The sequence below is a fragment of the Lissotriton vulgaris genome, chromosome 7 (genome assembly GCF_964263255.1).
Source record: "Lissotriton vulgaris chromosome 7, aLisVul1.2, whole genome shotgun sequence".
NCBI lineage: Eukaryota > Metazoa > Chordata > Amphibia > Caudata > Salamandridae > Lissotriton > Lissotriton vulgaris.
The window spans coordinates 771,252,782-771,278,642 of NC_141695.1; the positions used below are offsets into that span (position 1 = coordinate 771,252,782).

Consider the following 25,861-nt stretch of genomic DNA (forward strand, 5'->3'; position numbering starts at 1 on the left):
GGTCAAATTGGGAGTACCAACGCCGGTCTGTGTGACCCTACCCTACCTCCTTGAACGCCGAGACGCTGTGGGAGCGTTCTCATCCTCTCTGCCTGGAACTTTGCACCTCGCCGCTCCTGCTACGCAGGAGCCGCTTCGTCTGTGGGAGGACAACGCGGACCCACCAACGCTGTTTGCCATCGCCTGTTTGACGTGCCACAGAGGGAAAAGGAACATCGGTGGAGGCTGCAGGGGTAGCGCGGCAGGGACTCACTATCCCAGGAGTCCCTGCTGACCACGTGACATCCGGTCAGCGCCCCCCTGCGTGCCCCGCCCTCACCGGCAAACAGGTCAAATTGGGAGTACCAACGCCGGTCTGTGTGACCCTACCCTACCTCCTTGAACGCCGAGACGCTGTGGGAGCGTTCTCATCCTCTCTGCCTGGAACTTTGCACCTCGCCGCTCCTGCTACGCAGGAGCCGCTTCGTCTGTGGGAGGACAACGCGGACCCACCAACGCTGTTTGCCATCGCCTGTTTGACGTGCCACAGAGGGAAAAGGAACATCGGTGGAGGCTGCAGGGGTAGCGCGGCAGGGACTCACTATCCCAGGAGTCCCTGCTGACCACGTGACATCCGGTCAGCGCCCCCCTGCGTGCCCCGCCCTCACCGGCAAACAGGTCAAATTGGGAGTACCAACGCCGGTCTGTGTGACCCTACCCTACCTCCTTGAACGCCGAGACGCTGTGGGAGCGTTCTCATCCTCTCTGCCTGGAACTTTGCACCTCGCCGCTCCTGCTACGCAGGAGCCGCTTCGTCTGTGGGAGGACAACGCGGACCCACCAACGCTGTTTGCCATCGCCTGTTTGACGTGCCACAGAGGGAAAAGGAACATCGGTGGAGGCTGCAGGGGTAGCGCGGCAGGGACTCACTATCCCAGGAGTCCCTGCTGACCACGTGACATCCGGTCAGCGCCCCCCTGCGTGCCCCGCCCTCACCGGCAAACAGGTCAAATTGGGAGTACCAACGCCGGTCTGTGTGACCCTACCCTACCTCCTTGAACGCCGAGACGCTGTGGGAGCGTTCTCATCCTCTCTGCCTGGAACTTTGCACCTCGCCGCTCCTGCTACGCAGGAGCCGCTTCGTCTGTGGGAGGACAACGCGGACCCACCAACGCTGTTTGCCATCGCCTGTTTGACGTGCCACAGAGGGAAAAGGAACATCGGTGGAGGCTGCAGGGGTAGCGCGGCAGGGACTCACTATCCCAGGAGTCCCTGCTGACCACGTGACATCCGGTCAGCGCCCCCCTGCGTGCCCCGCCCTCACCGGCAAACAGGTCAAATTGGGAGTACCAACGCCGGTCTGTGTGACCCTACCCTACCTCCTTGAACGCCGAGACGCTGTGGGAGCGTTCTCATCCTCTCTGCCTGGAACTTTGCACCTCGCCGCTCCTGCTACGCAGGAGCCGCTTCGTCTGTGGGAGGACAACGCGGACCCACCAACGCTGTTTGCCATCGCCTGTTTGACGTGCCACAGAGGGAAAAGGAACATCGGTGGAGGCTGCAGGGGTAGCGCGGCAGGGACTCACTATCCCAGGAGTCCCTGCTGACCACGTGACATCCGGTCAGCGCCCCCCTGCGTGCCCCGCCCTCATTGCCGTCCTATAACATCAGAGGAGGTTCCGTCTTGCGGGACGCAAGCGGGACGCCGGGCGAAGCCCGGGCAAAGGGCGGGCCGTCTGGGGCCGTCCGGGGCCAGCAGGGGCCGGGTCGGGCCACCTCCCCAACAACTAAGGTAAACTTGTTAATTGTTGGCAGCGGACGTTATAAAAGTTTACTGCAATTCCGCATGTCCTCATTTTCACCAATGGCCACCCGTTCAGGTAGAAGCTCCAGACGAGGGGGAAACCCGACCCTATGTACAATGGATAACTTCATAACCCGTGCTGTGTCCGTAGTAGAAAAGGAAATCATTCTGGCAGAACGCAGATTGTCAAGGGAATACCTGGCTCATAAACGTTCCTCACTAGGACCACTAGTCAATGCTATATCTCCGGTTAACACCACTCCTGCTGAACCATTATTATCTGCTCCAACTGGTCTATTACAACCTTGTGTTGTCGACCCAAGTTATGATAATGGCGCTTTTAACATCATCTCGGACCTTGCACCCACAGGCAGTACCGAAATAGGCACCGGTACAAACAACTGTTCGATCAACAAAATACTTGATCCACCCACATTACCTGTAATCTTGGTGCACGATTCACCTCCAGTGCCAGCCCTCAAAACACCGTCGCCAAAAAATAGCCGACCAGCTGTCAAAAGGAAGAGAGTGGTCTCTCCGAGAAAAGCTTACAGACTAAAAACACTTAAAAGAATCCGCAGGAACTACACAAATGGAGGCACCTCTTGTAAACTTGTAGAGCAAGGAAAAATATCCACGAGGCCAGAAGTAAATACCCCACAAGCGGGGGTGGACCATAATGCCACACCTGGGCAAAAACAGATTTTGGACTGTCTTAAGAATTCACCTGCCAAAAACCCGTTGGTTGATCAGATGCATGAACTCATGACAACCCTGCTTTCGCCAGTCCTCGAAAAATTAAAAGGGCTAACAGAACGACTGGATAAATTTGAACAAACCTCCCTAGATAACTTTTTCGCCCTAAAATCCTTGGTAAAATTACACTCCAAGATTGGCGGAGAAACTATAAGGGTGGAACCTAGCCCGACAGTTTCTAAACAAATACAACATCCCAGACAACCGAGGAGTGATAGTGGGACCCAGCTGAACAGACCCACTAATGATTCAAGGAAAGACCAAAAGGAACTTGTCAAAGCACCCTCAAATAAAGGTGGTACCCAGTTGATTGTCCCGCCGAAACCTGCACCTCGGAAAGTAAACTTGGTCAACACAACCACCATACCTCAAGCCCCGGCTCCACCCAAGTCGGATGTCGGGCCTAAAACTACTACCTGTTCTACTAACTGTGGCTCGGACAATAATGTTAAAGTAACTGTCACTGACGGAGACAAACCTACAATGAAAAAGACCCCCAATGCACACCTCCCTCCGGGATGCCAACCATACGTAGTTGTGCTCACCGGGGTCCCTCCCCTGAAACCTAACAAAAGGGAGTCATACGATGAGCTGAAAAATAAGACACTGTTCTGGCTCAAAGAAAATAGACCTTTGCCTTACTCCGTCAATTGTGAGGTTATCCAAGTCCGAAGAATTAGCTGGTTGGGAACAAGGCAGAAAGACATAGTAGGTGATTGTATTTTAGTCAATTTTAAGGACCCCTCGGTGGCTCAACTTGTGTATAGCCAGAACCAACGAGGTGGTTATCTAGGAATTGGCACTTATGACCTCAGCTACTTTTACCCCATGCAGCGGCCCCAAGATAACAGAGATCAATCCCGGTTAGGCCCGATGAATAACAAATACTCTTTTTTTGACCCTCCAACTCCAATAGGAAGAATGTTCCCAGGTTCCATGGAAGGGGATAAGAATTGGTCATGGTGGGGTTACTGACAAGAAGGAAAAAGTGGTACACATGAAATTCCACCTTCCCTGTATAGTACCAAAGAGAACCCCTGTTTAAAACCAATTATAGATTCTGGAATAATGCTCCCCCCATCGGATAACATGGTAATCAGACCGGTCATAGCTCTGTCCCCTAGCCCCTCCAAAGACCATCAAGGAGAGGCTATATCGAACAGTGGTCATGTACCAGATCTAGTTAGGGCAATAGTGGCACCCAACGATTCGCAGGGCTTGACAATTTTCCATGAGACCTCTGATGATTCCAATGTAGGGGCAATATCCTCTATCCTGTGTACAGGTAATAATTGCCCCAGCATTCCAGTGTCATGTAAACCTAACCGTGTTTTAAAAATCTTGTCATGGAATATAGCAGGGGTATCCAGGAACCTATGCGATAGGAATTGGAGTTTATTTCTAGAAGAGTATGACATTATTCTCCTACAAGAATCATGGGCAATTAATATGGTGCATAGACTTGGATATAAAGCATACCATTGTGGGGCCACTGCTTCTGTGAGAGGTAGACCATCAGGGGGCCTGATAATTTGGATAAAAGTATGTTTGGATGTCATTGTATCACCTTGTAATATTGGTTCTAAAGATTTGCTTGGGGTAAAGATTACCACGAAGGATATTGGGGACATTTATTTGTTAAACATTTATAACAGACCCAATCCTCGAAATAAGGAATCACTGGTTGTGGAACAGTTAAACACGTTCTTGAATACCCTGGAGCAGGACCCTAATATAATTATAGGCGGGGACTTCAACTGTCAGTTTGAGCCCGTCATGGGGTTAGAAAATATCCTTGAAAATGAGGATAGGGCCAACAAAATTCCCCGGCTAGACAGTGTAAAAGCAGTTAAAAGCTCGGTGGCAGCTATGCAGATATATGAGTTGACGATATCTCACAACTTAAGAGCATGTAATGGTAGATTGGATCCGGATAGGCCATCTAATTTCACTTATACCAAAGGGATTGCAAAGTCACTTATTGATTATGTATTGATTACTATTAACCTTTGGTACCTGCTGTTGTCTTTTTCTGTTGTGAATAGACCAGAAAGCGATCACTTCCCCCTTGAGCTGGGGCTACTCCCGGCAATTTTCCACCCATTAGATAGTGGGTTGGAAATGTACAATGACGTGGGTGAGGTTGAAGTTTCTAACAATAGGAGAGCAATAAAGTGGCCGCACATCCTGGCAAAAGAGGACACACTCATAGGTATTTACAATATTTTCTCAAACACTATTTCATCATACAATAAGTTGGTTATGGGATCCCACGAAGTGCTTATTATGCACTATCAACTAATAGAAGAGTTAATCCCCCTTTTGAGCAAACCATGTAACAACAGGGATAGTAAAATTAAACAGCAATTGGAACTGGAGACACCATGGTATAACAACCAGTGTCGCCTGGCCAAAGAGAATCTCATTAAGGCCGTAAAATCTAAAGACCAAAAGAAGGTTAAAGAGTGTAGAACCGAATATAAGAACCTTCTTATGAGAGCGAAAAAAGAGTGGGACGATTCAATTTGGGATGACCTTTTAAATGCTGCCAGGTCGCATGATCAATGCACCTTTTGGAGTCTAATATCCAAAAATAACAAAACAGGGAGCTCCAATAGAGACTTTTTCTTAGATGGAAAAATCTGGTATGACCACTTTGCAAAATTATATGATGCATCTGAGGTACCCTCTGAAGATCCGTACTTTGGATCCAGTCCTCTTCACTTTAAGCCGGAAAAATTCACCACAGAGGAAACATTGTGTGCTATTAAGGCAGTTAAGGCAGGTAAGGCACCGGGTCCGGATAAATTACCGGGCGATCTATTTATCCACAATATAGAAGTTTGGTGCCCTTACATAAACTTTCTGTGCAATTCTATTTTGCTAGGCACTCCGATCCCCGAATCATGGAAGGGGGCGGAAATAGTAACCATATACAAAAAGGGAGATCGCTATAACCCCGGCAATTACAGACCTATAAGTCTTATAGATATTTTACAAAAAATCTTTGCCAGACATATTTTAAATCGCCTTTTAGATTGGATTGAGGATACCAAAATCCTCTCAAAATACCAAGCAGGTTTTAGAATTAGGACAAGTACTGTAGATCAGGTACATAGGTTCATGTGCATCTGCTGGAAGTATGTCCAGATTAAAAAATGCAGCATATATGTTGCATTCATGGATCTACGCTCAGCGTTCGATCTGGTCCCCCGCTCACTGTTATGGAACACTCTAGGGCAAATGGGTGTCCCTGATGAATTATTGTCTAACCTCGTAAAACTTCACACAGACAATTTTGCAAAAATAAGATGGGGAAGAAATGGCGAACTCACTCAAGCTATCCCAGTCAGACGGGGGGTGCGACAAGGGTGCGTGTTGGCCCCGACTCTTTTTTCTTTATTTGTAAATGATATCCCCCCTTTTTTGGCACAGTGTAACCACGACTCCCCAAAATTATGCAATGAGGCTGTTACAGCGCTGCTTTTTGCAGACGACACGATTTTAATATCTCAAACTCCAAAAGGCTTACAAAATTTGGTAAATCAATTTTACAGTTATTGTGAAAAGAAGGGGTTAGAAATTAATTCAAGTAAAACCAAATACATGGCCATTAACCCTTCAAAATCCTTTAAGAAAAATCTGGCCTTAAACAATACAAAACTTGAATACGTGGAATCATTTGATTACCTGGGTATTAGGTTTGATAGTAAAATGTCCTGGTCAAACCAGCTAGAAAAAAGTAGATTGATATTAAAACAGAACTCCTTCCCCATTCTGAAAATTCATGGAAGGAGTACTTCAAAAGCTATATCACCCGCAATTGAAGTGTTCAAAGCTAAAGGACAATCTGCGGCCCTATATGGAGCCGAGATTTGGGGGCCGTATGTTAAACAAACATTCCATACTGTGGAGAATATGTTCTGCAGGAGGTTGTTAAGGCTACCAACACGAACACCTTTAGCACCTGTTTTTCTAGACATAAACTTTAAACGCACAGACTATCTATGCTGGTTGAGGCCACTGATTTACTGGGTAAGAATCTGGACAACCCCGGAACTCGCAGACTATAGGGCGGGTCTGCTGGAAATTATGGAACTGGATACTTACAATTCAATTCAGTGGCTGAGACATATATCTGCGTGGTTCACTAAACTGGGCCTTTCACACTTTTGGAAAAACCCAACATCCATGCAACCTAATTGTAAAGATCAGGTAAAATCCGCCTTTTGGTATTACATGAATTCTAACATACATAATCGTGTTACAGGTTCATTATCAATTGAGTTTTTGCAATTTAAGGACATTCCCATATTTGAACAATTTATGGACGAGGTAGAACCACCCCTGGCTAAAACCATGTATCTCCAATACAGGTACGGGGTCCTCCAAATAAATGCCAATACGTGCCGGTGGGGGAACCCTAACCCCAACAGTGATGATACACTTTGTAAACTATGCGACCTGAAGCAAAGGGAAGATGAGGCCCACATCCTCTTTTTTTGTCCACTGTATAATGTTCAACGTACAAAATGGATCAAACCCCTTTGTAAAAATTTGGGTATACGCTCATACAAAGAGGCAGAAAGATTACTCAGATCCTTGCCCACTAGACTGATAACTTTTGGAGTCAGCCGATTTCTCTTTAGTATCTGCTTGATAAGGAAAAAGTATGGTTTTAAAACATAGATACAAAGTTTTTAATTCTGGCTTTTAAATTATTTAAAAATTTTTAAATATGTGTTCTTAATCAGAGGTCTGTAAACTCCCTTGTATGTAAAATGTATATGCCCCTTTTATGAATTGTAAACAAATTAATGTGGATTGTAAATAACTAGGATTTTATATGAGGATTGCACAACAACTTGCACTTTATCCTTCTAATTGATGTAACTTTGTTCTATGTATAATGTATTTTACTTGTTGGCTTGATGGCAAATTGCCGAATAAAAGCTTTTGAATTGAATTGAATTGAAATGGTGATGAATCGGAAATCCTCCCATTAAACAAATTATGCTTCTCTGCAGACTATACCTCTTCGGGTTTTCGTTGGGCATCGGAGAAAATCAAATACTTGGGTTAATGGTTTGAATCTTCCATTAAAGAATCCATGTTAATAAATCTGAGAGAATTACAGATGCTCTTGAAAACTACCACGTCCAGATGTAATCTCTTGTTTTTATCTTGGTGGGGCAGTCTTGACACAATAAAAATGATGTTGGTGCCTACAATACTTTTTTATATCTCTAATATTCCTGTAAATATTCCTAAGTCACATTTTAAAACAATCTATTCTATTCTATCAAAATTTCTGTGGAATAATAAGAGGCCTTGTATGTGCTTACATAAATTTAAACAACCAAAACAATTGGGCGGTGTCAATTTCCCAGATATTCAAACCTATCATACAGCATTCTGTTTATGTTTATGTTTATGTTTACGTAATTTGTATAGCGCAACAAATACCCTGGGGTGTCTCGGCGCTTTTGAACTTCAGGGGACAAGGGCCAGCAGATGGAATCATTGATCAAATAACCAGGTCTTCAAGGATCTTCGGAATGAGATGAGCGTGGGACTGGTTTTGATCGACAAGGGTAGAGAATTCCAGAGTTTGGGGGTCGCCACCAGAAAACGTCTATCTCCCCAATTTGAGGTTCTGGTGCGGGGAACAGGTAGCAGGAAAGTGGAGGCTGATCGCAGAGATCTTTTTGGGGCATAGATCTGGAATGCATTCCTAAGGAAGCGAGGCCCAGTCTCATGTATGGCTTTATAGGCGATACAGAGTGCCTTAAATTTGATCCTGTTCCTGACTCATAGCCAATCCTGACTATTAATCCAAGATGATAATGAGGATTCATCATTGCCGTTATGGACTATCATTGAAAACTATTTTCTTCATCATTTCACCTTCAAATATTTTTTTTATCTCTTACACATTGCCTTCTGTCATTTTCTCTTTCCATTTTTAATAACAGCTGCAGAATTCTCCAACCTTTTCTTACAAATCACGTTTCTCCCAAAGATCAATTTTCACATTCTTCAATTTGGTTCAATAAACATCTTAAAATCAATACCAAAATTATTTTTGGAGAGATTGGTATGATAAAGGGCTTCCCTGGGTTCATCAACTTTATCAACATAATGCTTGTATAAACTTCATAGTTGCTCAAGCACAATTTTCTTTGCCTACTTCGTCTGCATCTAAATAGGCATCTTTAATTTCATTGATTTAATCAACTTACAATCGTTTGGCACTTATTGATACCTTATCATATTCGCCTCCTACTGTCCTTTTCGTCTTGTTTCTCTCTCCGTCCGCTTCTAAAGTTTATAAACGTTTATCTTCTTCTCCAATTACTCGAGATAAGACGGAGGTGGAACTCTTATGGGAGACTGATCTCCAACTGCCCCTCTCTATTCCTACCTGGAATAGGGTCTGGATTAAAATTAGGAAGTCTTCCAGGGCTGCTAACACCACCCAAACTTTATTTTACATCTACAACATAATCATACTGACTCCTGTCTTATTACATAAAATAAATCCTACTCTCTCTCTCTCATGCTGGTCCTGTAATACATCCCCAGCAGATTTACAACACATTTTATTTACATGTCCCCATGTTAATAACTTCTGGAAACAAGTTTGGAGAGAAATCAATAATATCTTTCACACACAAGTCCCCTTCACTTTTGTTAATAGATTTCTAGGTAGTGTATCTTCCGAATGGGAATCACACACAAATAATTTTCAGAATATCGACCTACTCCATGCAGTTACTTTCCAACAGATTACCAGGGCTTAGATAAATACCACCAATATTTCTTACCAATCCTGGTGGTATGGGTTTGTTATAACCACAGGCTAGATAGAGCGTTCATCCACCCCATCTCCCTTGCAATAAAATGAGAATACCTATGGTCACCTATTACTCCTTTTTTAGTTATTTCTGTAAATACAGCACAAACCCATAATCCCCGAGTTGAAGAAGTACCTAAATCCCCATGATTTGTTTTTAGTTGTCTATATGATATTTACTATTTCTTTTTTATCTGTCTTTCTTTCACTATGCAATTCAGTAGACATTAATAATTATATAAGTGGTTATGTTAAAAACAATATTACATGAATGTCATTTCCTACCCTCTTTCCTTCCCCTCTATCTCTCCCACTCCCTTCCTATATCACCTTAACAGAGTATACAGTTAAGATTGTATTTCCTATTTCTGTATTTTTTTTGCGATCTTTAATATTACATCAATAAACGCCCTTTTCAACTAAAAAGAACATACAAAGAGCCAGATGCCCCAATCCTTTGTTTGGGTACTATGATCAAATAAGTCAGAACTTAGAAAAGGTCATGTTGGGCCCTTTTCATTTCATACACCCTGACTTAAAGTTCCAACTGAACATTTTCTTCAATGCTTCACAATTGTGGCTATTATTCCGTTAGTAAATTTGAGAGGCTTCAGAATCTCAAGCTTTGGTGTTTCTTTCGTTCTAGAGTTTAGACTACTTTGAAGAACATGTTTCCATTTTTTTTTAAATTAAACCTATAATTTGAGTTTACAATTGCAAAATACTTTATATTACACGTGAGTTTTATTCATTTTTAATATTCATAGCTAAATTCCAATATCCTGAACTGGAGTGAATCTATGTTGTTGGATTTTCTTGTGATCAACTGTACTGAGTGTTTCGTTTGTCTGCTATGCACCTTCAGGATACGGCCTTTGTCTTCATCCAAAGGAAGAGCAGTGTAACAGCTTGAACCATAGTTCCACCCTATGCACAGATGTTGTTCAGCCTTATTTAAAAGAGACCTGAACTAACGCTTGCTATGTTAACTGACGTCCTCCTTAAATATTCACTCTTAGATAGGCAGACAACTTTACATCAGCAACAGAAATACATAGACATTCAAACAAATACAGATAGCCGGATAGCTGACCAGCTAAATAAATAGATAGACAGACAGACAGACAGACAGACAGACAGACAGAAATAAATAGATAGACAGACAGACAGACAGACAGTCAGACAGACAGACAGACAGACAGACAGACAGACAGACAGACAGACAGACAGACAGACAGACAGACAGATAGATAGATAGATAGATAGATAGATAGATAGATAGATAGATAGATAGATAGATAGATAGATAGATAGATAGATAGATAGATAGATAGATAGATAGATAGATAGATAGATAGATAGATAGATAGATAGATAGATAGATAGATAGATAGATAGATAGATAGATAGATAGATAGATTACACTGCCTCAAATCCCAGCACACAGTTCGCTCAGATGCATTACGGCAAACCTTACTTCGGTAAAGCTCTTTCATATTCACCCGTGCTGGACCATTGTTGTGTATCTCTAGATAGGTGTTTCAGGATAGTTGCCCTTCATCAGTCGAGAGTAGGAAGTTGTTTAGAGGTGCTGGAAATGCTGCTCGCAGTCTTCTCGCATCTATGTACCACTCACTAACAGTGGTGTATCCCCTTATTTGTGAAGCCCTCAACAAGAGCTTTAAATGTTCTCATAGCATGAAAAGGCTGAAAAACTTGAGGTGGGTGCTTGAGGAACTCTTCATTTTGTACTCCATAGGTGTAGTAACCGCAATATATATATGGTGCAACACAATATAATACTAACTTATTATAAGTTATTAATTTAAGAGGCAACAGAATTGCCATGAGAAACTCTTGTATATCTCAAGTGTGGAAATTCAAAATAAAACATTGCATCCCTTGTTTTACTATTGCGTTAGAAGTTAAACCTTTGTAAACGAGTTCATAGATGTGCAAAACATATTTTTTAGGTACGGCATAATGTTTTTTGCTTGCAAAACGTATTTATGTCAAGCCCTTTGATGTGTAATAACATAAAGGGGTGTTGCAGCACTGTGTGGAATTACTGGCTTTGAAATTGGTTGAGAGTAGTGCACGTGTCATGCTTCAGGAATGGACTTTAGCGGCTCTTTCGTATCTGATATTTTCATTGGTGCATAATTGGAAAGAGTCACTTTTCACAGAAGACATGATATCGGACAGTGCAGTACCAGATAGTGACACGGTTCAAAAAGTCTCTTATGTTTCTCACGTCGATCTATTTCAGGTTGAGTATAACTGGAGCACAGTGTTAGAAAACAGGTAAAAATATTACCTCTCGTACACTTCTCATTTAGAATGCAGCACCCAGACAACCGGAGAAAGCAGTGTAATAAAGACATGGTATATTATCATTGAACACAGAAAATATATATACATTTTTTTTTCATTTTCGATACTCCTGTCCACCCATGTGCATATCAAGTGACCTGAAACACCTGTGACACCTCCAATCAGTTTTGATATTTCAGACAACATGGCTTTGGATTATGGGGCTCGCAATTCATCTATATATAGATTTAAGATCCCCACCATTCAAAGTGCTGCTTGGCAAAAAATTAGTACTAGCCCAAGGTGTAACACGTGCTCACCTGCATGCACATGTCCACGTGTCCCCAGTGTACGTCACAGTGGGCACCTGATGCTCATCCCTCTGGTCCTCTTTTTCCCTGGACTATGCATCACCTGGCTCTCTCATGGTGCCCGGGAACCATCGCTTTCATCTCAAGTAGAACTCACCTGGGGCATGTCACCCGGCGCTCCTTGTGGTGCTCCAAGCCCTTTAAAGGTCGTCCATCATGTTGTGATCCGGCAGGCAGTGTATCTTACAGACCTGCTCCCAGCAACTGGCTGTATCTGTATTAAACGATAGTCAGAAGTCGACCCAAGGATCTCCTAATAATCATGATCTGTCAAAAAAGTGCTTGTCTCCACCAGACCTGTCTGCTTGCCATAACTTCCGCAATCTGCAAAACTACATTTTCAAACACGTTAGATAAATCCACTTAGCTGTTCCTTGTAGGTTATGATGTATTATGAGGTGCTGCCCTGGGGTTAGATGAAGACGTGCAGTGAAAGAGTAAGAACAAAACATCTTTGAGGACATTGAAGCACCTTGAATCAGCACTGCCCACACCGAGCTCAAGCTACTGAGACATGGATTGAATTGAAACAAGGCACAGTGAGTACATACCCCAGTATCTCATTCTTTTCTTCTTGCTTTTGCCCTTAGCTCGTGGTGCACCAGCATGATTCCAGTGCCCAACGACACCACCCCGGCTCCAGCGGACAACACAGGGGTGTCAGATGAGTCGGAGAGGTCACCGTGCATGGTAGGACTGATCCCAGTAGTTTACTACAGCGTCCTGCTCTGCTTGGGGCTGCCAGGTAAGCCTGCCCTACATCAGCATTGCACATGCAATGGGGGTGGGGGGCTGTGCCGCATAAATCCTCAGTGCGGATGTGTGGCGTGCAAGGGGGGCATCCAAAGTCCCCCCACACATGTAGAGAACTTCATCCAGTGGTCAGGGCATTTGTTAATGTCATGGCAGATGCATTCAACCACGAGTCACAGCTCTCCTATGACTCTCAGGGTCATCTTAGTTAAGAACATGGCATGAGTGAATGCTTCAGCTTTCATTTCACCTTTTGAGTTGAATCCGTTACTCATGAAAGACGCTCCACAAACTGGAACACAGACACGCCTGAATCTATTGCCAATCCAGAGCTGTAAAAGGTTTGTCAGCATGGCTGCGTCTTTACACATACATCACCCCAGGCGTAATGAGCTTTAGATACCTGCCTCAATAGGAGTAGAGTACCGTGGCCATGGACATCACACATGGGGTTTCTTACCAGGCTCAGAGTGCCTTGTTCTCTGGCTTAACCCTGCTGAATTAGTCCCCTCCATAGTGGTCACCCGCGAGGAGGTGGACTCTAGTGTAGTATGCGAAGGGGAAGTGTCTTATGCCAGTTTATTGTAAGTGCTGTGCTTCTCTCTGCCTTCAGTTTGTTTACACACTGGCAGTTATGTCTCCTTGTACGAGGTTGTCTGGGTTATAGAGGACAAAATGCCTTCTTAAGGAACAGGTAAGGTTTTTTCATTTTCAGAGCGTCATGGAGTGGTGTTGAGCAGAGTGGAATAGAGGGTATGGCATAGAGTGTTGTAGAGTAGAGTGGCAAAGAGTGAAGAAAATTGTTATACAATGGAGTGGCATAGAGTGGACAAGTGTGGGAGAGTGAAATTGGCATAGAGAGGAGTAAAGTGTTGTAGAGTGGAGTTGTGTAGAGTAGAGTGGAGTGATATAGAGTGGAACAGTGCGTCATAGCATAGAGTTGAGTAAAGTGGCATAGATGGAATGGCATAAAGTGTTATAGAGTGGAGTAGTGTTCTGGTGTAGTGTAGTTCCTATATTCCCAATAGGCTCTGCGCATTGGAATAACATAAACGATAGTTTAGACGTAGGACTGAGGTCGACTAGGTCTCTATTGAATATGTTAGACTTAATTGGGTGTGCCAGCTAGCTCAGAGGGCACTAAAAACTTTCTCGAGTAAACAAGAAGGTGTTTAGCTTTCCTGGATAGACAAGAAGGGATTAGCTTCTGACAACCGCATAAACATGACAACTTTGCTCCCTCCAGAATAAGGAGTATATCTCCAGAGTCGCGGAAACAATAGATAGCTATTTTACTCAGTCAATCGTGCATGCTTCGTTTCACCAGAAATGCAGAGAAATAGAGAGACGGGCGTTTTCAATAATAGGGTTATTTATTGAGCAGTCTTCTTTCTCATGCAAGGGAAATGAATTGCCACAATTGCAATACTTGTCATAAAGTAAAGTGCATACAGTAAAAGGAGTATTATGAAATAATACTGTAAAAGCATTTATATGGTTTCTAAGCCATAAGATACTTAAAATGGATAAAATACATACAGCAAAAAAATAATCACTAAACGTACTCAACTGGTCTTTCTAAGATACGCCTACCCCAGTGTACCTAACCTAAGCCTAGTACGTGGAAGGAGTAGATGAGTTACAGTTTTTGCCAAGAATCTGAATCAAGAATTCTCTATGGGTCTAATCAGCTCCGTACCTTGGATATAGAATGAAGGAGGTCTTGTATCTCTCTCGCAGGACTCGATCTCCCAGAAACCCGCAAGGGTTACCGGAAAACACTGGAGCTGGATTTCTAGGCAGGAGAAAAGACAGCGTCTCTCTGTGCGTCAGCAGGGAGGGTCAGGCTTCCTTCGGCATTCGCATCAGCAGGGTGTCGGGCAAGTAGATAGCCGATCTGCTCCAAACCACTGTGTGTTGCTTAAAGCACATGTTGGTATATTTATACCTGGAAGGTGCCGAGTTTGACGTAAGTTTGGACATAAGACGTCACTAAGAACTGGCAGTTCTTTCAGGACTCCAGGAGTTCTAGGACAAATCAAAACAGAAGCAAGGGGAATTCCCGGGCTGCTGGAAGCTTGGTTTGTTTAAGAACACGTTGTGCTTTCTAGGAGTCTATGGGAGTAGCCTTGCCATATTTGGGCTGCATTGGCTATGACTTAATATGAATATGATTCTTATGCCTTTATAAGGATATGATTTGTTATAACCACATAGGGCATACATCGGGAATGTCTTAATTAGGGTCCTAGATACATTCACAACACCCACTCCATGTATAATGTCCATCGTTACTAAATACTAAGCAATACTAAACATATAACGATGCATGTGTTTTTCAGCCCACCCCAAAATACATAGTTAGCATTTGAAATGGTATATACACGAAAAAATTTGTATAATACTGTACGCTTTTAGTAAGCAATGGTGTCATTCAGACAATGCATATTTTGTACATTTCGATTGTTGACTGAATGAATCATGAAATTTACATTCATGAAATGGCTCTAAATACAAAAGAGAAGGTCGAGACCATTTCATCACATATTTATACAAGACTGTACATGTGCTAGAGGCTAAGTCAAAATATTGTCTCTAGAGATTTTAAAATTAGAAATCTTGTTCTCTAAGAATAGTTCTACTTTAAGCAGAGTATCATGTGCCCAAAAAAAGAGTAAATATTTTGGGAACTGGAGAAAAATAATTTCGTTTTCGGGAAGAAAAATAGTTCCAATGTTTTTTTAGAAGTTCTGTTTATCAAAACTGAAGGCTGAATTCAGAGTTCAGGGAACGCTGTGTGCTCGCTATTTCAAAAGCTATTCTCGTTGTTAGGAGAGAACCTTAACTCAGATTGGCTGGTAAAAAATGAGTCTACAACAGTAGGTGAAAGTTGGACCAGGTCCGAAAAAGTAGAAATAGTGCATATGTGCGAAGCATTGCCATCATCGGTGTTCAGATCAGCAATGGTCACGGAAGATTGTACCTGTGTGCCGCTTTCATCTCGTACCTCACTGCCACCTAATGGTAATGGTGAGGTATCAACGAATGCCGTCATCAGAATGGGTAGGCGCTGGGGACAACACGTTGCATGAGCCGTTACCGAACCAAGCAAAGTATCAACATCCATAGGTACTGCTGATGGGAGTGTAAGACACACGTCTAACACGCATTCTTCTCCGCAAAGCAGGCATCGTAGAACAGGTAAGATGCAATCTTGCCAGATTGGACTGAATTAAAGAAACCAGGTAGTATTTAGATCTCTTAGCCGAGCCAAGCCGAGGACTTTAGTGATCCGTTCTCGGTATAGCATTACTAGGATCGTGTCTTCCATTGTAGCCTGAGTTTTGTCTGTGACTTGACTTGCCATATCGGAGCAGAAGGAACAAAAATAAGATTCTTGCTACGAGTCCCAAGATGAGAGGCAGGCCGCCGAACACAGAATGTACGAAATTCGGGAAGATGCCAAGAACTGCTTCAAAGGGTGCTAACAGTCCCGAAAAAATTGTCTTAAATACATGTGCGATGCTACTGGTATCTGACATGTTTAAGATTTGACTTAACATTTCTACAAAATGTACGGGGCAATTTGTTGATAATAATGCATGTATCTCTGCTGCTGTCTTTGCAACTTGCAGATCATACGTTTCTCTAGACGAGGTTATTGGCACAGTTGTTTGTACAAGAATAGACTTCATTCTGCTTAAAGTATCAATTCGAATAGAAGAGATATTCAAAGAAGGCTTATTGCCGCCTCCATGTCTGGTTTGCTGTTTGTATACAATACTTGCATACAACAAGTGACCATGGAAGTAACGCTCACGAGATAGGCTTTTCCTGGCACCATGCCACAACAGCTGTGGTCACTTATTAGAACATAGCTGCCGTTGGAAAGCTGTCTGAAAAAAGGCTCTATCTGTGTAGAAGGGGTGCCATGCAGGTGACATGAAAGGTTATTTGTTGAACCTTCGCAGGCCTCATGCAAGTTAACTCCTTGACACAGAAGTTTATCGCTTAGTGATTTTTTACAGTTGTTACCACTAAGAAATACCTCTTTCTTGCCCCCACTCCAACATCTATGTGTATAAGGCAAATTCCAGGTTGACTTGATGTATCCTTTACCCAACCTTTCATACAGGCCTGCTGGTATATACTTTTGGCAGTATTGAAACTGAAAAGTTGTTATCAGGATTGTAATCGTCCCATGGATAATCCACTCAATGACCGGTCGTTCAGACATTCTCAGTGATAATTTTTCTAGTTTTTCAATGATCAGCACCGTATAGTCTGTCCCTCTATGTGCCAAAGAGATTTGTTCATCAGTAAGGTTAAACATAGAAAATAATGACGTTGTGTTGATTATACGCCATGGCACGTTGCCTGAACGCAAATTTTGTAACGTCCAGCCTAACTGTACAATAGAACGTAATTGGGACTGGCCATGCTATACCATTAGCATATCCTGTTCTATTATATCAATAGCAGATGATACAATACTGTCCAGTGAATAAATTCTGGAGGACAGAGTCGTTAACCCATTGTCCACTACAGAAAGTGATTTTTCCAAATAAATATGATCAATTTCTCGTATTTTTTCTGCAGTTGCAATTTGTGTTATTTTCCAAGCTTCATTATAAGCTGCGTATATACCGGCGTATATGAAACGTTTTTGACGCTGTTTGCGAGGTCAAAGTAAGAAATCTCGCAAGTCAGCACCTTCTTTAAGTAAAGATAAGTGTTGCTTAATTTCGGGTAGTCTGGATTTCTGTAGCCATTCGAGGCATAGTTTTCCTACACTGTATGTTGTTATCCCTGGATGTTGTCTCTGGGAATATCTTGGGTCTGGCCTGTTCTGTTTGAACCCCTGTATTTTGTTCAGGACTCTATCTTGACAGTTATTAGTGTGTGTGGGCCAGATCAACCATTTGTTCCAATCAGGATTTGTTCTGTTTTGTTTTAAAATATAGGACACGTCTAACCCCTCATCTGTAGTGTTATTCTTATCATGCATAGGCTTTGGTATAGACGGGTTGTTTAAATCTTTTATCTTGACTAGACCAAGACAGGTTGTTTGTTGAATGGTGTCATTCAGGAACATTATTTGTTCTGGGATCATGCAGGCTCTGAATAATGATTCTAGTCCTTGTACCTGCCATTCTTTTGTACCCCAGACAGTTTTTGTCTCAATGTTGTTTTTCCAAAATTCAAAACCAAATGTAGACATTTTTTCATAAAATGTTTCAGAATAAATCAGTTTAGTGTTTGTCAACATGTTTTTCATTCCTGTCTTATTCAAAATTTTCAAATAAAACGTTTCTGGATCAGTGATATTAAACCCTGAGAAGTATGGGAATTTCTCATAAAATGTTTTCGAACTGCCCTTTGGTGGAGTTGGACAATGTTCCCATTGATTATAACTGAAAACATTTCTAGGATTAGCAGATTTATGCAAATAATGATGCCCAAAATGATTAAAGCAATACATTTCTTCATAATTCGATGAACTTTGTAAATAATCATGTTCTGTAAATTTTGCTGACATTTCTAAATCTGACATCATATTATTAATATTTTCAAATTCCCAATCATCAGAGAAAGTACTAGGTGCTACAAAGTCACTTAAAGAAATCTTGAACTGATGTGGATATTTCAAGACTTCAACCGGGCCATAGATGTTGTAATCAGTATTGTCCCATGCTACACCACCAGGTATAGGAATGGCTGTGATGTTCACTGTTGATATTTCTCTTTTTTCAATGTGAGATGATCTGTGAGGTTTTAGAACCAAGTTGATGTTCTGACTTGCTGTGTCCATTGTACTGTATTTTCCATCAATCATTCTTCCCAAGCTTAGAATTAAAATGAGCCAGAGCAGGAGGAAAAGTACACCTAACACAATCCACAATTCAATCCACGGTGAAATCAGATATGTTTCCCCAAGTTGATGAAAGAGTTCTGTAATTTTGTCTTTGAAAGGTTTGTTTGCTGGCTTGTCTCCATTTTCACTTGGATCATCAGAAAAGTCATCGAAGTTGATAAAGTAGCCAGATGCAGTTCTGTCAATTGTTGGAATTGCTTCCGGATTTTCTTTAATCTTTGGATTTGCTTCTTTCTTTGTCATATTAGTATAGTCAGAGGCTACATCATTGTAGACAGGTGTTTCTTGACGAACTGTTGTAATGTGGGTTTCAAGAAGCACAAGTTCCATGACTTTGTTGCATAGTCATTTTTTATTCACTGCAAGTTTATCGAATGTGATTAGTCTCTCAGTTTGAACCTCTTGGATTGTAGCAAGGTTTGGTCTTCTGCTACATCTTGGGAGTCTACTGGGCCTACTACTTATTATTGGCCACATGGTTGTGGTTTTACAAGGTCGATTGATACAACTCGGTTCTCCTTTTTACCAGCAAGGGGCGGTAGTACTACTGATCTTGTTCCGCTGATAGCTAAGACAGGTACTGCTTTTCTGTAGGAAGGCCCAAATTCCTTCATCACCGCGATCTTTTCTCTGACCAGATCCCCAATCTTTGGAATCCAGACAGGTCTTACTGGGACAGGTGGTTTCTCTTCAGTGGCCGTTGGCTTTAGCTTTGTGTTACTTAGACTTCTTCTTGCTTCATTCAAGTCCTGTAAAACAGCCAAACGATCTTTGATATCAAAAGCTTTTTGTTCCACCACTGAAGTCTGACAATCGAGGTCTTCGATTATCATTCTTGTACCAAACAGAAGTTCATACGAAGTGATTCCACCCAGAGAATTTCTTGGCAGATTGTTAATGCTACGTTGGACACTTATTAGATGTTTGACCCACCCATCACCCGAACCTAATACCCTCGCTGTTATAGATTGCTTTATGTCACAGTTTTTTCTCTCCACTACCGCATTTCCCTCAGGATAGAATGGACTAAAGTACCGCAATGCAATGCCCATGCTGGCCATGGCCTCCTTGTAAGCTTGAGAGCTGAACGCAGGACCCTGGTCAGAATGTAGCATGCCAATTGCGTATGTGCCGATAAAGACTCGCAAATCTTTTATAACAGTTCTGGCGTCAGCCGAGCGCTGGGGCCACATCCAAATGAATCTCGTCTTAATATTTATGGGATCGCATTTGTCCGGTCGGACGCCTGCGTGTAGATAGTCTAATGCTGTCTAATAGAGGTGTCTGGGCTGGTCTTACTGTGCTAGAGTCTGATATCTGGTCCGGTTCATAACTGCGATCTCTATTGCAGTCTTGACAATCCATTGCAAAGTTATAAACTTGCACGCTCATTCCCGGCCACCAGTATTTTGATTGCAATTCTATTAGAGATTTCAGGATCTCTTGGTGCCTCAGACCCATTCCCATGTGTGCTTCTTGAATCAAGAAGACTCTCCGGTTCGTGTTTGGAATTACTCTATCCCCCACTCCAGGGATTTGAGCAAAAGGAACGGAGTTCGCATCAATTATGCATGTTTTTCCGAGTGGATAGTTTAGAGGTAACGCTGCATAATTGCCTTCCATTGAGGCTTTTACTGCAAGTAGCGTTTCTCCATCTATTTGTTTTTTAGAACGCTTTTTTGTAGCTACGGAAGCTGGTGGACCAGCTGCCGCTGTGGCTCTGGTAGCCAATGTATTCCCTGCAACGTGAACGCCATCACGTTGAAGACTCTGCGTATGTATCACGTGAGTCTTTTGTAGTTCTTTCTGCAAAAGAACTACCAGTTCCCATAGTTTTTTATGTTTTATTGTGCCTCCTCTTTCATCTTTGTAACCATTTTCAATCCAGGTCTGCATGGAATTATTGTATGATTCGACGCAGTAATGCGAATCGCACACTATTAGTGTGGGGAATTCGCGATCTGCATTTTCAAGCGCTATCTTCAAAGTTTCCTAGTTCAGCTCGCTGACCTTTACAATCTCCGAGTGATTGAGTTTTAGTGACCAATGGTCTAAATTTTCCTTCATGCCAGCGACCTTTAACAATCGCGCACGCAGCACTATATGCTTGTTTACCACTTACTGCGGGTTGTGCTGAACCGTCTGTATATATTATACAGCCGTAATGTTCCAGAGGCAGAATCTCAGCTGGCAGAGGACATTCGCATTCATATTGCAGAAATTCTTGCGTTTTTAGGTTAGGATCAAATTCGTATACTACGTCTGGTGCAGCAAGAGAATTAACCCATTGTATCCTTCTCGGATGTAACGCTTTAGCATTTGGAATGCTTGCTCTTGTTACTGCTTCTAAAGCAGGTACTGGTGTAACGATTATTATACGTTTACCTTGTGCGAGGGCTCTTTCTTTTGCCACAGCAGTTTGCACCGCAGTTAGAATTTTTTCAGTAGAACTGAATTTCATTTCAGCTTGTGTGTACAAGTGTGATTTGTTATCTATGGGTACTGTTTCTCCCTCATTAGAGGTCAGGTATGTAAATCTGCATCTTCCTGGGATGACTAGGATTGCAAGGTTTCGTTTGTTTGCGCGTGTTTGCAGTTTTGTTTTAGTTAACATGTCTGTTTGTAATGATCGTAACATTTCTGTGTGTTTCTGAGTCCAATTAGTTGGTTTGAAATCAGGTTTTATTAATTCGTAGAGTGGTTTAACCCTCTCTGCATAATTTAGAATATAAGTTCTCCTGAAGTTCAGGAAACCTATAATTGATTGTAAGGTTTTCAGCTTTTTTGAGCTTGGAGTACTGCACACTTCTCTAAGAAGTTGTCAGCTAGGCTTTTGCCTTCACTCGATAATTCATATCCTAAAAATAGGACTGTGAGGTGGGCAATTCGTGATTTTTTAAAGTTACATTTGTACCCTTCAGATGCGAACCCAAGTATGATGGTGTTCACTCTTTTCAAGTGTGTCTCCAGGTCATTGTCTGTAAGATAGATGTCATCGACATAAGATAATGCCTCATCATCATATATTTGTAGTAACTCTGTTACCCTGGCTGAAATAATCCTGGGCTATTCTTGAATCCCTGTGGGAGACGACAAAATTGCTTTTAGGCCCACATGCTGGAGAAAGCGGTCAAATACCTGCTTTCTGGTGCAATGTTTTGACAGAAAAAAACATTTTGAAATATCTAATGTCGTTTTATATTTTTTGCGCACGATAATATTCATTAGTGCTGCACTGTGTGAGTTTTGTACTGCAAATGTTTTGCAACAAGAGTTTAGGTGTCTGCAGTCCAAAACTAGACAATATGAATCGTCTGGCTTGGAGACAGGAAACAAAGGATTGTTCATTTGTGAGGTGCATGTTTCAATTACCCCCTGGTAATCAAGTTGATCTAAGATCACCCTGACTTGTTTTTTAGCTTCTTGCTTAACAGGATACTGCCTCTGTGCAGAAGGTTGATTTTTTAACTGGATTTTATGGTGAGGAGAATCCTCATCCCATCCTACATGATTTTTATATAATGCAGGAGCTTGGGCCACTGCCCATTTTCTTGTATATGTGTATTTTTTATGAATTGGAATGAGATTTGAGAAGGCAGGCATAATCATTTCTTTGCCATGTGGGCACTCCCTGACAAATTCTGGTGGCCAGTCCTTTTCTGCTAGAAGGATATCATAGCCTTTATTTTCCTAGTTTTGTCCCCCTCTATACATAATGTTATTTAATATAATTTATAGGGCACACTGACTCTGGTGTCTACAGTTTCCACTTGAATGTATTAATTTGTGTCCACTGTCTCCAGAAGATTCATCAGGATTTTGCGAGCTATGGTCACTTCTGCTGCGCGGTCTAGCATTGTTTGGGCCCACTCTCCGTTCTTGAGTTGTGTCCTCAGGATCCTCGGCATGTTTTATTTTAATACTGGCTACCTTCTTTTTGGGAAACTGTAATTTTTTACTTTGATGAGCAGGTTCTTTTTTCTTTGGTCTTAACGCGCTGTTCTTTATGTTCTGACCGTCCTCTTCTTTCCGATTTCTGTGAGGAAGTCTGAAAAGATCGAGAGGGACGTGTATCAATATCTTGATATCTGTCCGGTTTTCTCAAATTTTCCCTATTTCTAAGGTTATATCTTTTTTCAGAGGGCTCCCGTTGGAGAGACTTTCCTCCCCTTTCTGGAGATCTATCTCTCCGTTGGGGAGACCTTCCTCTGTTCTGGAACTGTTTTTCCCTGGGAGTGGTTTGCTTATTACCCTCCCACTTCTTTTTAGGAGTTATTAAGTTATTTTTAATAAAAGTCTTTTCAGGATTTTCTGTTAGTTGTGGCTTTAGTGGTTTCCCACCCAAACTGTCTCTACCTAATTCTTCATAGGATTTTTCAATTATTCTGGCAAGTTCAAAAGGTTGGTCTGCTATATCTGTTTCTTTTAATTTCTGGTGGTAGGTTGTGCCTTCAATTGTCAATTGAACTAAATGTCTATATGCATTTGTTAATTCTTTTATTTGAACTAAAAGTTCTTCGCTTGACATTTTTTCAATGTCAGGATGTTGTGTAAAGCTGGCTAGAACCGGCCATGTGGTTCCTGGTCTACCTAGTGGACCGAGCCTGGTAATGTGATTTTGATGTTTTAGGGTGCCATTGAACCAGAGCTCATGCTCTTGGTATGTTAGTGAAATTTCAACTTCCTCGAAAGGGGTGTATTCCGCTGGAGGTTCCCCTGCTTTGTTGTAGTGGAACTCGTGTGTTACAGCATTTGCTGCTGGAAATGTTATCCATGAATAGAATACCTCTGGCTGCCGATATTCATGTCCCTCGACAACAAATATGACTGTACCACCTCTTGATGATACTCCATTTTCTATAAGTTTTATAGTTAAGGTTTTCCTTACATTTACCAGGATGTTTTTCGCATCCAGGTCATTTTCATTAAACCCTGTAAAGTTAAAACCCGGTTGATTTGCATCTACTGCAGCTCCACCGGTTTCATTTTTGTTGCCGTTGGTTGACATTGTTTAGTGAAAGTTTGCAGAACAAGTTTCAAGGAAACAAAGATTAGGTGCACAATATTTTGGAACACTGTATCCTTCAACGTTGACTAAACCAAAAACTAATACATAGGAATCACTTCCTACTAAGTTTCGGCGGATATTAACCTTTTTACCCACTCCAGACGTCTATCGGAGTTTTTACGGAAAAAGGGGTCTGTGTGAAAAGCACGACTGAGTTACTCTAGTATCTAGCGTAAAATTATCGCCTTACCAAACGTTGGGCGCCATGTAGTGTAGTTCCTATATTCCCAATAGGTTCTGCGCATTGGAATAAAATAAACAATAGTTTAGACGTAGGACTGAGGTCGACTAGGTCTCTTTTGAATATGTTAGACTTAATTGTGTGTGCCAGCTAGCTCAGAGGTCACTAGAAACTTTCTCGAGTAAACAAGAAGGTGTTTAGCTTTCCTGAATAGACAAGAAGGGATTAGCTTCTGAAAAACGCATAAACATGACAACTTTGCTACCTCCAGAATAAGGAGTATATCTCCAGAGTCGCGGAAACAATAGATAGCTATTTTACTCAGTCAACTGTGCATGCTTCGTTTCACCAGAAATGCAGAGAAACAGAGAGACGGGCGTTTTCAATAATAGGGTTATTTATTGAGCAGTCTTCTTTCTCATGCAAGAGAAATGAATTGCCACAATTGCAATATTTGTCATAAAGTAAAGTGTGTACAGTAAAAGGAGTGTTATGAAATAATACTGTAAAAGCATTTATATGGTTTCTAAGCCATAAGATACTTAAAATGGATAAAATGCATACAACGATAAAATAATGACTAAACTTACTCAACTGGTGTTTCTAAGATAGGCCTACCCCAGTTTACCTAACCTAAGCCTAGTACGTGGGAAGGAGTAGATGAGTTACAGTTTTTGCCAAGAATCTGAATCAAGAATTCTCTATGGGTCTAATCAGCTCCGTACCTTGGGTGTAGAATGAAGGAGGTCTTGTATCTCTCTCTCAGGACTCGATCTCCCAGAAACCCGCAAGGGTGACCGGAAAACGCTGGAGCTGGATTTTTCGGCAGGAGAAAAGACAACGTCTCTCTCAGTGCGTCAGCAGGGAGGGTCGGCTTCCTTCCGCATTCGCATCAGCAGGGCGTCGGGCAAGTAGATAGCCGATCTGCTCCAAACCACCGTGTGTTGCCTAAGGCAGATGTTGGTATATTTATACCTGGAAGGTGCCGAGTTTGACGTAAGGTTGGACATAAGACGTCACTAAGAACTGGCAGTTCTTTCAGGACTCCAGGAGTTCTAGGACAAATCAAAACAGAAGCAGGGGGAATTCCCGGGCTGCTGGAGGCTTGGTTTGTTTAAGAACACGTTGTGCTTTCTAGGAGTCTATGGGAGTAGCCTTGCCATATTTTGGCTGCATTGGCTATGACTTAATATGGATATGATTTTTATGCCTTTATAAGGATATGATTTGTTATAACCACATAAGGGCATAAATCAGGAATGTCTTAATTAGGGTCCATTCACAACACTGGAGTGGCATTGAGCAGAGCAGAATGCTGCGGAGTTGTATAGAACAGAGTAGAGTGTCATAGAGTAGAGTAGAAAAAATGGGTGGAGAGTCAATAAATGGAGTATTTTAGAGTGTAGTGTCATAGAGTGGAGTGTTGTAGAGTGGCCTAAAGTGAAGTGGTGTACATTAAAGTGTTTCAAATTATATTGGCACAGAGTGCAGTGGATTAGAGTGCATTGGTTTTGATTAAAGTGGTGTACAGTGCATTGGCATAGAGTAGAGTGGCATAGAGCACAGTGGCATAGAGAAGAGTGGTGCAAAATAGAGTGCAAGAAAATAGAGCAGATTATTTCAGAGTTGGATAAAGTGGTATGGAGTGGAACGGTTTAGGGTAGAATGGAGTGGTTCAGAGTAGGTTGGAATGGAGTGGTGCAGGGTAAAGTACATGGGTGTAGAGTGGAGTTGTATAGAGTGCAGTGGTGCAGAGTAGTTGGCATAGAGTGCAGAGGCGTAGAGTGCATTGGTTTTGAGTAAAGTGGCGTTGAGTGCATTGCCATAGCAGAGTAGAGTGGTGTAGCGTAGAGTGCAATGGCGTAGAGTGAAGGAGAGTGGAGTTGAGTGGCATAGAGTGCAGTG

At 42.2% G+C, this 25,861-nt stretch overlaps 1 protein-coding gene across 1 annotated transcript in view; it reads left to right on the forward strand.

Moving 5' to 3' along the window:
• GPR142 (G protein-coupled receptor 142) overlaps positions 1 to 25,861 on the forward strand; it is a 301,751-nt gene that overhangs the window by 207,339 nt on the left and 68,551 nt on the right. The window contains exon 3 of the mRNA XM_086930999.1: positions 12,670 to 12,824. Coding sequence (XP_086787125.1) covers positions 12,686 to 12,824 — 139 coding nt within the window. The 5' untranslated portion in view covers positions 12,670 to 12,685. The remainder of the gene's footprint in view (positions 1 to 12,669; positions 12,825 to 25,861) is intronic.